At 45.5% G+C, this 12,899-nt stretch overlaps 1 protein-coding gene across 1 annotated transcript; it reads left to right on the forward strand.

Annotated features, from left to right (window-relative positions):
* The first annotated feature begins 315 nt into the window (after nt 1-315).
* Nucleotides 316-11,521, forward strand: LOC133381599 (zinc finger protein 586-like). Its single transcript, XM_061620925.1, has 6 exons — nt 316-432; nt 4,026-4,505; nt 4,687-4,813; nt 5,236-5,318; nt 5,577-5,703; nt 6,287-11,521. Exons 2-6 carry the CDS (start codon nt 4,095-4,097, stop codon nt 7,387-7,389), a joined length of 1,851 nt encoding a protein of 616 aa, XP_061476909.1. The 5' UTR covers nt 316-432; nt 4,026-4,094; the 3' UTR covers nt 7,390-11,521.
* The last annotated feature ends 1,378 nt before the right edge of the window (nt 11,522-12,899 follow it).

Below are 12,899 nucleotides of genomic sequence, written 5' to 3' on the forward strand. Positions count from 1 at the left end.
GTATTGTTATTCTTGACGGGGAGAGTCCCCCGATCACAGCGACATATTATACAGGGTACCCCAACATATATTTTGGGGTTCAGAGACATGTTAACTTTGGCTTGAAGTTGCTGTAGCTGTCAACTTTTCTTCTTTTTTTAGTGTTTTGAACTTTCAATGAATAAGGAACTAGGAACCAACTGCAGCGTCGTAAGATGCATGAGGCGGCGGCGAAGCATTTCAATGCGCCTTTCTTTGCGAGAGGAGGAGGCTGCTTGGCCGCGGAAGGGTTAAGGACGCAGAAGCGGATTCCTAGAGAGGACGGGGAATGGGGGATGGGAAGAGGAGCGTCTTTGTCATCCAACCGCCACCGCCGCCTTCTCCGCTGGGGGCGGGACCAGCCGGACTCCGATTCTTCTTTCGCAGGGGCTGCATTTTCCCATCGGAGAGCGGGTGAGCTCCCCATTCTGCATTGGGGGGAAAGGGGTCCCAGGGCTGCAGGGGAGGGGCCTGCGGAAGGGGGGGAGGTCCGCCAGCAAAGTGGGGAGAAAAGGGGGTCACAGCTCCCGACTGAGAAGGTGGAGGGTCTTGGGGTGGTTTTGCGCTCGCCTCCTTCCCACCCCCTAATACCAACCTTTCCCCTCTGGTGCATTTTTGTGGAGGGCGGGCCTGGATCAGAGGGGGGAGACTTTTCAAGCAGGAGGTGCCGTAGTGTAGTGGCAGATTCAGAAGTGCAGGGTCCCTTCATCTTAGTCACAGTCACCACTAATTTTGCTACTGGGTTGAGTGCGATCCCTCGTAATGCCTCCTCTCACAACAACAGATGTCCCTAGGAACCAATCAGCATGAAAGGGGAGTGATTAGCTCCAATCAGCAGGAAAGGACAAGGAAGCAAGTTAGAAGACTCTTCTCAGTGGCCAAAACACTCCCCTTTCATGCTGATTGGCTCGTAGGGTGCCGGAGACATAGAGACCCTGCTCCCGAAGAAGCGAAGATCCTCTGACACCCCAGACAACTCACTCCTCCAGGAAATTCTTAAGAAAGTGGGTGTAGAAGTGTGGAATGGGAAGGGGAGGGAAACTGCAGTTCAAGTGGGCAGATCCCAGTTCCTGTCGGGTGCAAAGCTTGTGGACTCCTCCGACACTGCTGGGAACAGGAAGCTTCCTCATGTGAATCTTTGCTTGTGCCCCAGGAAGGCGCCTCCTTTGCTGTGAGAGGAGTGGAACCTCTTTGTGCAGAGGAAGTGTACCAGGCAGCAAATGCGGCAGAGCAATGCTGTTGCTTTAGTCTATGAAATAAATGTCAAGAGTGGCTGTGTACTATACCCAGCGTGGATTTCTTGCATTCCGCAATGTTAAATTGAAAATACCCCGGTGCCATTCTGCTGCTTCCCATAAGCGCATTTGAAAACAAAACACTACAAAACGTATAGTCCTGAACTCAGAAACGCTTGCTTAACCACCCTCTTAAATTTTCCTGGCGATACACAAACAGAAAGAATTAAGAGTTCAAAGTGAAAAACTAAAAAAATCCACACCCCTGTTGGACTTTTTTCTGTCAGCGGTCTCATCATTTGTTGAAATTAATTAAAAATCAGCCATGTTCACAGAGTATCCTATTACTGATCTTGCCCCATCTTCTACAGTGTAAAAGTTTAAAAAAATGCCTAGCTGATTTTTAATTAATTTAAGAAATTTAATATTGGCGTCTATTATAACATCATGCGTGCTCAGTAAGAACCAACTGTCAGTGTTTTAAAAGGCAGACTCACAGCCGTTTGGCTGGGCTAATCAGGTGGCTATACCCATGCCAGATGTGTATTGCACTTTAGACAGTCATGGGGTTTCCCCGAAGAATCCTGGGAAGTGTCGTTTGTGAAGGGTGCTGAGAGTTGTTAGGAGACTCCTATTCCCCTGACAGAGCGGTTTAACAGTCAGCCCCTCTTTTCGGGATTGCAGCTCTACAAGAGGAATAGCGCCTCTCCTAGCACCTCTAAGAACCCTTCACAAACTACACTTCCCAGGATTCTTTGAGAGAAGCCATGACTGTCCAAAGTGAAACAAAGGCCTGGTTTGGATGGGGCCAGGGACAACTTTGGTTTAAATTTGGGTGGGAGACTACATGTGCCTGCTGTAGAGTAAAAAGGTGGGGGAAACCCTGAAAAACAATGATACTGTTCCCAGTGTTTTCCTTTGGGAAAGGGGCTTCCCCTCTGCCCAGTGCCCACCCACCCAAACTCTTCCCCTCCCTCTCTGCCCCTACCCTTCCTTCCCTTCTCTCACCCTTATTTATTTATTTATTTATTGCACTTGTATACCGCCCCATAGCCGAAGCTCTCCGGGCGGTTTACAGCAATCCCCATCCCCCTTCCCTCCCTGCCTCTTCCCCAGGTCAGTTACACCTATCCTAGGCATGATTGCACAGGAGTAAATCCCACGGAACTCGATAAGCATGCAAATGATCAAATCTGCCCTCCCCTCTCCTGTATCCCCTCCCTTCTGCCCCTTCCCGCCTCCTTCCTTCACCCCTCCCACCCGAGACAACTACACCCCTGCAGGAAAGCCTTAAGAAAGTGGGTGGGAAAAGGTGGAATGGGGAGGGAGAAGAAAAAACCTCTGCAGTGCAGGTGGGCAGATCCCAGTTCATGTGGGGTGCAAAGCTTGTAGGCTTCTCTGGCACTACTGAGAACAAGAAGCTTCCCATGTGAACCTTTGCTCTGCCCCAGCCAGGCGGCTCCTTCGCTTTGAGACGAGTTGGAAACCTCCATGTTCAGGGGAAGAGTACGGACAGCCAACAATGCTGTTTTGTCCTTCCTTCAGTCTATTAAATGAGAGTCTGTGTGTGTATAGATAAAAAAAGTATCCGGGTAAGGAATTAAATCATATGTAAAAATTATTAACCTGATGGGGGCTCTGCAGCCACAATTATATCAATATTTTCAAATAAGCGAGCACCACCTTGCTTAATAAGCAAGTATGGACCTTTAAGGGCAGAAACTGGAATTCTTATAAGGGATAAGACAATCTTTCAGGTATCCTGGTCCCAAGCTGTATGGAACTATGTACACCAAAATGAAAACCTTGAACTTAGCCCAGTAATTATAGTTTTACAGAATGAATGAACCTCGCGGAGCACAGTTTGGGAACCCCAGGTCTAGAGATACTCAGCAAGATATGAATCTGGGAGAATGAGAACAGATTTGAGCCAAAATATCACCACGAACAATATCGGTAGATTCAGTATCAGTGGTGCTTGACTAGGCTGTATAGAATCTCAAAGATATAAACTGTTTTATATTATTGGGATGGGATCCACACTCCCATCCCAAAGGAGGGTCCCCCAGGGTCCCTCAGTCAGGGTCCAACCTGGCCATGTGCTGGTGAAGGGTATATGATGATTATGATGTTGATGATAATATACCCAACAGCATGGAGTAAATGGATAGTCCCTGGAAACAGTCTTAAATTTGTAGACAACAGTAAATTAAATTCTGTAGGCTTCCCAGTGGGGCATCTGGTTAGCCACTGTGGGGAACAGGATGCTGGACTGGATGGGCCTTTGGCTGGATCCACCTACAGGGCTCCCCCTATGGGTCACAACAACACCCACAGACAAGTCTGAGTTAGGACATGGGAAGCTCCCTATCCATCTCGGCCGCCTCTGAATACCAGTTGCTGGGAATCGTAGTTGGGGAGAGTTGCTGTTAGGCCCAAGTCCTGCTTGTGAGCTTCCCAGAGGCATTAGAGGATGCTGCACTCAGTGGGCCTTTGGCCTGATCCAGCAGCCAGGTTCTTCCTACACTCCCCTGAGTTGTAGAGGACAGACCACTGGGAGGGCTGTTGCATCTCCTGACTCTCAGCTAGACTGAAAACCTGAATCTGTGGACCTCACATGAAGGAAAATCCCCAATACGTTTCTGACTTTGCTTTGTGTCTTAGCATTCAGCTGCCTTTTCTTCTCGAAGATGACCTGGTTGCTACCCAGATTCTTCCGCATTTGCTCAAGTGTTATAATCTGCTCAGCAAACAATGTTTTGGCTTTTGTAGGACTTGGTAGTACCCCCAATTAGGACAGCCTTTGCCAGAAGAGGGAAAGAAAGAGCACAGAAAGCAAAGATGGAACACTCACCTTGCCCAGAAGCAGAAAGAGGTCCATATATCATCCATGCTGGGAGCCCTGGGGAATTCTGGGAAAGAACAGTGCAGAATGTCCTGGGCAAGGAGGACACCCTTAGCTCAGATGTGAAGCGCCAGCATTTCAGGCAGTTCTGCTACCAGGAGTCCAAAGGGCCCAGAGATGTTTGCAGGCAACTCCACAGTCTTTGCTGTCAGTGGCTGAAGCCGGAGCAACACACAAAGAATGAGATCTTGGACCTGGTGATCCTGGAGCAGTTCTTGGCTGTCCTTCCACCAGAGATGGAGAACTGGGTGAGGGAATGTGGAGCGGAGACCACTTCCCAGGCGGTGGCCCTGGCCGAAGGTTTCCTCCTGAGCTGGGCAGAGGACAAGAAGCAGGCAGAACAGCAGGTGAGAGAGTTTCATCCTGGCACTTTGAAGGGGCTCAGAATGTGAGGGGGGAGATCTTGTCCAAACCTTTCTGGAAATCCACGGAGGAATGTCCCAATGCCCCAAGGCCTTTTGCTTCAATCATTCATTTTCTGTTCCATCTCCCCATTCACTGCCTTCAACATCCTCATTGTTCTTTCAGATCATGGGTCTGTTTGCAGAAGAGGCCACTGATTTCCTGGAGTCACAGAAGGCGCCATCAGGGGCCAGAGAATGTTCTCTGCAAAGGGGGAACGTTCAGGAGAGTGACAGATGTGCTAGTTCACTTGGTAAGAATTGACTTGATCTCCCTCTTATTATGCCAGAAATTCAGAGGATTATTTTATGTTCTGAATCTTTTCCTCAGCCTTTTCCACAGTTCAACAGTGAACTTATTTTCGCTCTATTGATAATGCCAGAAATCTTTGGAATTCTTTTTGGTTCTTCTGAATCTTGGAGGGTGGGGGAAGGAGGCTTGTTCCCAGCCTTTTTCACAGCTGGAAAATGAACGTATTTTCAGGACTTGTGGGCATAAACCACAACTTGGATTTCTGGCCCAGTGTGGTCTTTGCACACAACCGTTTCTGCGGTGTGTAGGAACAGCCAAAATATGTAGTATTTTATCATGCCAGCGTGTGCTTAGAAACACAGCGCTTAAGCTCAGAGGCAAGCAGGTGCTACTGCCCTCCACCGCTGAGTTTCTCTCTCACAGGTGACGGGACTCTGCTGTCAAGGCCTCCTCGGTCACCTCTTCTTTGTGGTGGAGAAGAAGCAGCTGCTGTGGAAGCGGATCAGGTAGGGGGAAGGATCTGTGGGGGGGAGAGAGGCTGGGGGCAGCCTGGGTGCTTCTCTCTCTGTTTACCTCCCTGGTCCTGAATGGATTTCTTTCTGCTTCTGTGAAAGCTACCTGTTAGGGAGGTTGTGAATGCCACTCGAGAAGGTTTCATTTCTTCCAGACAGTATCCAGCCTCACTTCCTTGGTGAACCTTCTTGATTTTAGTAGTCGACAGCATAAATATTATCTGTAAGGAGCAATATTCCCTTTCCTGTCAGGGTCCCGTGTCCTTTGAGGAGGTGGCTGTGTGTTTCACGGAGGAGGAGTGGGCTCTGCTGGATCCTGACCAGAGGGCTCTGCACAGGGAAGTCATGGAGGAGAATGGTCGGATTGTGGCCTCTTTCGGTAAGGCATAGTTGACGATAATGGAAAATAATAACAAACATTTTTGTACGTTTCCTTTATTTTACTACCTATAACCTGGTGTAGCAGGATTTCTCTTATTTTTATCGTTTAAAATGTTCACAGCTTGCTTTTCCATATAACAGAAATCCAGAAGGGGACAAAATGTTCCCACAATATATCCATGCAGACCAGGCTGGATTTATAAAAAAGACTGAATGTTTTATATATCATTAGAAAAATCAGGTTTCAGTGTCACACAACAAGAAATAAAAAAGAAGAAATGTGTGATCTAAAATTCTCCTTTCAGCTGGGAGCTGAACTCCATGGACCCAATGCAATAGTCTATAGAACACTGGCTGTCAGTATTAACAGTGGCTCATAAATGGATAGTAAGAGCTGCCGCTCAGTTAAGATTTTCTGTTCTTCATAGAATCATAGAATAGTAGAGTTGGATGGGCCCTATAGCGCCATTAAGCCCAAACCCCTGCTCAAAGCTAGAATACAAATATTATGTTTGGTTGTTCATTGATTGGAGGCTCCCCTTCTCCCTCAGACTCTTAACAGTTTCTTCTCTTTGCAACAGGTTGTGAAAGCAAAACTGAGAATCGGGAAGAACTACATGGGGAGTTTCCAGCAAGAGACACATGTATAAAGGGGGAGCAGCAGAGAATGAAAACTGAAACTAAATCCACATCTTCTCAAGGCACTGTCTACCGTCAAATTGCAATCCAAGAAAGAATGGAAAATAGAACAGAAGAAAGTACGTGCCGTTTGTGTTGGTTAGGTTTCCATCCTAAATCAACACTTAAAACTCAATGGAAAAAGCAAACCGGGGAGAAACCATTTGAATGCTTGGAATGTGTAAAGAGATTTCATCAACAAATAAATCTCACTGTTCATCAAAGAATTCACACAGGGGAGAAATCATATAAATGCTTGGAGTGTGGAAAGAGTTTCTGTCGGAAGAGACATCTCGCTTCTCATCAAAGACTTCACACAGGGGCGAAGCCACCTACATGCTTGGAGTGCGGAAAGAGCTTCTCTTGGAAGTCAGATCTTGCTGTGCATCAAATAATTCACAGAGGGGAGAAACCTTTTAAATGTTTAGAGTGTGGAAAGAGCTTCATACATAAGAGAAGTTTCACTCGGCATGAAATAATTCACACGGGAGAGAAACCACATAGATGCTTGGAGTGTGGAAAGAGTTTCTGTCAAAAGACAGATCTTGCTTCTCATCATAGAATTCACACAGGGGAGAAACCTTTCAAATGTTTGGAGTGCGGAAAGAGTTTCATACATAAGATAAGTCTCACTCGGCATCAAATAATTCACACGGGAGAGAAACCACATAGATGCTTGGAGTGTGGAAAGAGTTTCTGTCAGAAGACACATCTTGCTTCTCATCAAAGAATCCACACAGGGGAGAAAGCTTTTAAATGTTTGGAGTGCGGAAAGAGCTTCACACATAAGGTAAGTCTCACTGTGCATCAAAGTATTCATACAGGGGAGAAACCGCATAGATGCTTGGAGTGTGGAAAGAGTTTCTGTCACAAGAACAGTCTTGCTTCTCATCAAAGAATTCACACAGGGGAGAAACCATATAAATGCTTGGAGTGTGGAAAGAGCTTCTTTCGAAAGAAAGATCTCACTGCTCATCAAGGAATTCACACGGGAAAAAACGCATAGATGCTTGGAGTGTGGAAAGAGCTTCACCCATAAGGTAATTCTCACTTGGCGTCAAAGAACTCACACGGGAGAAACTGCACAGATGTTTGGAGTGTGGAAAGAGTTTCTGTCGGAAGTCACATCTTCTCATCAATGAATTCATACAGGGGAGAAAACATTTAAATGCTTGGGAGTGTGGAAAGAACTTCTCTTGGAAGATGGTTCTCACTACTCATAAAAAAAGTAACATGGGAGAATGCATAAATGCTTGGAGTGAGGAAAGAGCTTCTGTCAGAAGCTGAGTCTTGCTGCTCATCAAAGAAATCACAGAAGGGTGAAACTGTATAAATACTTGGACAGTGAATAGAGCTTCTGTAATGAGAGCCATCTGAATGGCCTTCTCATTTATGGCTCCCTGTCTGTGGAATGCTCCCCCCAGTGATGTCCACCTGGCACCTTGACTGACATTTTTTTCTGAGCCATGCAAACACTTACCTTTTCCTCCAGGCCTTTGATGGTCTGAGCTGAAAAAGTGTTAATGTATTTTTTTTATGTTTGTAAATGTAAGCCATTTGGAGGTCTTTTAGGTAACAAGTGACTAATAAGTTTCATTCTCATCAAAGAATTTCCACAGGAGGAAAAACTATATAAGCGGTTGGAATGAGGAATATGAATCTGACATAGTTTAATTCCTATTCCAGGTTGGAGCTAAGATATTGAAGGATGTGACCTGAAGGGAAAACATTTCTGCCCTCAAGAATTACTTTTTAAGATATTTTAAAGGCTTTTTTAAAAGGTGTTTTTAAAGATTCTTTGTTTTAATATGTTTTAAATCTTTTATGTTATTTTAGAGTGTTTTTAGTGTTGGTGTTTGTTGCCCTGGGCTCCTACGGGGAGGAATGGCCAGTCTAAATTTAGTAAATGAATAAATAAATAACCTCCTTCAGCAAAGCTGACACTGAAGATTTTGCAGACCGAGACGGAGGAGGAAATGTAGCTTCCCTCCTTGGTGCAGAGTATCCAAGGCTCAAAAAAACATTTTGACACCTCCCCAATTCAGAAAATCCCACAAGTAAGTAAAGTTTATTTCCAGGGCCAAAGGCCAACGGAATACAGAATCTATACAGACCAATGTACAAGATTAAAATAGAATCTAATAAAAAACATTCTAAATAAATTACTGCTAAACACAAAACATAAGGTCACATTGATAAAACTTTGACTATGGATTTGCTCCATTGTTATCAGAGTCAAGGAATCAGGGAACTTTTAAAATTGGCCCTTAGATTTCGGGCAGCTATGGTGAACAACGAAACATTGTATGTGATCTCAGGATTAGAATCAGACATTAAAATTTTTATTTGTTCCTCAATTGAGATCGACCTGTCATAATACAACCAATTCCTAAGAAATCTAGTTCGAGGATTATGATATATTGGACAAAAGAATAATATATGGGGAAGATCTTCATCAGAAGAACCGCAGATACAAAGCCTTTGGGCATTAGGGGTATCGGAAAGCCAACCTTCTCTAACTGCATTAGGCAGCGAGAAGAAACGCAAGGCAGTAAAGGCTTGTCTTAAAGCTATGGGGAGAGAGGATAAAAGGTAAAGTGAACATTCAGAGTCAAGCTTAAAACTCCAGAACCATGGAGCAGCCTTGGAGTTGATGAGCGATAATCTATCGACTTTGTGGGAGTGATGGAAGATGACTTTTTGAAGGCAGATGGGGTTTGAGATCGAATTAAATTCCCAAGGAGAAATATGATAATTACAGATCAAATTCCCTAGATTGTTATTCCACAGTTTGGAAGCCAAAGGTTGAATAGTGCACAAGTGCCTGTTCTCCCTCCTGGGCAGGAAAATAATAATTTCAGTGGCTGCCTTTTCCTGACACCCAAGGTCCGCTGTCTGCCCAATGGTAGGGCTGGCTCCTTCCCTGCCCATCAGGCCTCTTCCCCAACCGCTCCCTGGCACAGGGCTGGGAAGCCTTATTGGCTCCAGGGGAAAGGTCTTTGTCTGGCCCCACCCTGCAGGCCAACCTTGACAGGTGGCAGGGCAACCCACATGTCAATCATATGATGCCCCACCCATCAACCCCTTGCACTTGCAAAACGTGCCTCGTGCCAATCCTTTAAAACTCACAAAAGGATCACTACAGGGTGGGGTTTGCAAGTGTCCCTGCGGCCCACCCCTTTCAAGCTGAGGTTGCAGAGCCTGGAAATAGGCTGCAGAGAGGATTGGAAGTCTTTGTAATCTTTGATTCTGAGATTGAAAGGATCAGTGCCAAGCCTCCCTGCGGACCTCCTTCCAGATTCTGAAGTTGAGCTGACCGCTTCAACCTCCAAACAGGATCACAGCGAGGCCAGGTCTAAAAAAAAGCAAAAATGGGTCTGCTAGCTTTCACCACATGCGCCTGTTCCCTGGAAGAAAGCAGGCAGGCAGGTGTGTGTGTGTACGGGACAAAAATGTGAGGTTTCAGGGAGATCTTTTAAAAAATGCTTAATACCCTCCTTGGGAGGATTGTGCCCCTGTAGCCTTAGTGGATGAGCCACCACAACACTTGACAACCAAGGTGAGGAAAAACATTTCTAACCTGTCCTTCCTTCCCACAGAGCCCAGCGTTCCCTTAGAGACAGCTCTCCTTTGCAGATATTTATCTCCGTAAAACCACAACTTCTGCAACAGCAGCGTACAAAAGAGTTCTTCTGCCAGAAAAAAAAATCCAGCCTCAGCCTTCTGAGAACAAAGATTAACAGAAAAAGTCAACCAGATGATGAATTAAGCAGAATCTGAAACAAAATATGTGTCCCCCCTCCCAACAAAGAAACCCCCCACTTGTTTTCATCCCGTAACAGTTAATGCATTCTCAGGCAGAGGTGTGGAAAACAACCTAAAACTCTGATGTGGACTGGAAGGGGATCCCCATTTTATTTATTTATTTATTTGTTTTATTTAAAATATTTCTATCCCACCCTTCCACCCTATAATAGGGCACTCAGGGCGGCTTACAAAAATAAAATCAAACATGTACATAATAACATTGTAAACAGTAAAATCACAATAACATTAAAATAAAATACAAAATGCAATATATATATATCCGCACACACGACACACACACATATATATACATATATATAGGGATTGGTACTGAAGGGACTACAAAGGTAAAATTTAACGTAGAAGGCATAAAATCAGTGTCAGGCCCTACCTTCAGTCCCTCCCAAAGGCTCTCTGGACAAGATCGTTTTCAGAAGTCTCCGGAAAACCAACAGGGAGGGAGCAGAGTGGACTTCTTGGGGTAGGGTATTCCAAAGCTTGGGGGCCACAGCTGAAAAAGCTCTCTCCCACGTGCCTGTTAATTTAACATATTTCACTCCAGGCACGCAGAGGAGACCAGAGGCAGATGATCTTAAATCCCGGGCAGGTACATATGGGTGTAAGCGGTCCCTCAGGTACATTGGTGCAAGGCCGTTTAGGGCTTTAAAGGTGAGAACCAGCACTTTGAATTGGGCCCGGAAACAAATGGGGAGCCAGTGGGTGTTACGCTCCCTGCGCCGTGCTCCAGTTAACATTCTAGCCACAGCTTTGCAGCCCAAAGGAGTAAGGGTCCCTGCCCCCCAAAGTACCCACTACAGAAGTCAACGTGTGTTACTGCAAGCTCTATTGTGTGTTTTCCATCCAAGGAACTACCATTTGTTGACAAATGTTTTTCATAGAGGAGTTGGAAGGGACCTGTAAGACCACTGAGTTCAACCCCCTGCTCAAGGCAGGAATCCAGCTTAAAAGTGTACCTGATGGGAGCTGTCCAGCTGCCTTGAACGCCTCCAGTATTTATGTTTATGTACTCATCTGTGCAACCTCCCTAAGAGGATGGGCCGCTCTTTCAGTTTACAGAGGAGACAAACTGAGGCAATTCAGGCACAACGAGCCCCAAAGTATAGACCTTTAGCTACAGAGCAGTGGTTCCCATACTTTTTCTCCCCACGGGCCCCTTAAAAATTGCTGATGGTCTTGGAGGGCCACTTAATGATTGACCCGCCTGCACTGTGCCATATTGCTGTGTGATTTTTAATTGTATTTTTATTGCACCCTTTATTTCTCATACTGTATTTTATTGCATTGATACAGTGCCATGCAAAAGTAATCAGACCCCTGACCAATGCTCTCATATTACAGAATTACAAATGGTACGTTGTAATTTCGTTCTGTATGATACATTATTTTTAAACACTGAAACGCAAAATCAATTATTGCAAGGTGACATCGGTTTTATGTTGGGAAATGTCTGTAAGAAACATAAAAAACTGAAACAAGTTGCTTGCATAATAGAATCATAGAATCATAGAGTTGGAAGGGGCCTTGTAGGCCATCGAGTCCAACCCCCTGCTCACAGCAGGAAATCCACAGCTAGAGCATCTCCTGCAGGTAGCTGTCCAGCCTCTGCTTGAAGACATCCAGCGAAGGGGATCCCACCACCTCCCTAGGCAGTCGGTTCCATTGCTGAACTGCCCTTACTGTCAAGAAGTTCCTTCTAATGTCCAATCTGAATCTACACTCCTGCAACTTAAAACCATTAGACCTAGTCCTACCCTCTGGGGCAGCAGAGAACAAATCTGTACCCTCCTCTATGTGACAGCCCTTCAGGTACTTAAAGAGTGCAATCATGTCGCCCCTCAGCCTTCTGTTCACCAGACTGAACATGCCAAGTTCCTTCAACCTTTCCTCATAAGACTTGTTCTCCATACCGGCTATCATCCTCGTCGCCCTGTTCTGAACCCGCTCTAACTTGTCTATATCTTTCTTAAAATGAGGCGCCCAGAACTGAATGCAGTATTCCAGATGAGGCCTGACTAATGCAGAATATAGTGGGACTATTACTTCCCTCAACCTGGAAACTATAGCTCTGTTTATGCAGCCCAAAACCGCGTTTGCCTTTTTTGCCGCAGCATCACACTGCTGAGTCATGTTCAACTTACGATCCACTATAATTCCAAGGTCCTTCTCACACACACTACTGCTAAGCCGGGTATTTCCCATCCTGTACCCGTGCATTTTGTTTTTGTGGCCTAAATGCAGAATCCTGCATTTGTCTTTATTGAATGTCATTTTATTAATTTCAGCCCAATTTTCTAGTCTATCCAGGTCCCTTTGGATTTTATTCCCGTCTTCCATTGTGTTAGCTATCCCTCCCAGTTTCGTATCATCCGCAAACTTCATAAGGCTTCCCTCCACCCCATCATCTAAGTCATTGATAAAAATGTTGAAGAGTATCGGCCCCAGGACAGAACCCTGTGGCACTCCACTCGAGACCTCCTTCCAGTCCGAAGCAGAGCCACCGACGACCACTCTTTGAGTACGGTTTTCCAACCAGTTGTGAATCCACCTGACAGTATTTCCATGTAGTCCGCATTTGACGAGTTTGCTAATCAAAAGGTCGTGGGGGACTTTGTCAAACGCCTTGCTGAAATCTAGATAGATGACATCTACAGCATTTCCACCATCTACTAAGCTAGTGACCCGATCAAA

This window comes from Rhineura floridana, chromosome 3 (assembly GCF_030035675.1).
Source record: "Rhineura floridana isolate rRhiFlo1 chromosome 3, rRhiFlo1.hap2, whole genome shotgun sequence".
NCBI classification, from domain to species: Eukaryota; Metazoa; Chordata; class Lepidosauria; order Squamata; family Rhineuridae; genus Rhineura; species Rhineura floridana.

Bases quoted from the DNA above. Each gene is read 5' to 3' on its own strand.
- LOC133381599 (XM_061620925.1), top strand. From the start codon at position 4,095: ATGGAACACTCACCTTGCCCAGAAGCAGAAAGAGGTCCATATATCATC. The intron at 5,319-5,576 runs GTAGGGGGAAGG...CTTTCCTGTCAG, and splicing joins CTGCTGTGGAAGCGGATCAG to GGTCCCGTGTCCTTTGAGGA. The intron at 5,704-6,286 runs GTAAGGCATAGT...TCTTTGCAACAG, and splicing joins TCGGATTGTGGCCTCTTTCG to GTTGTGAAAGCAAAACTGAG.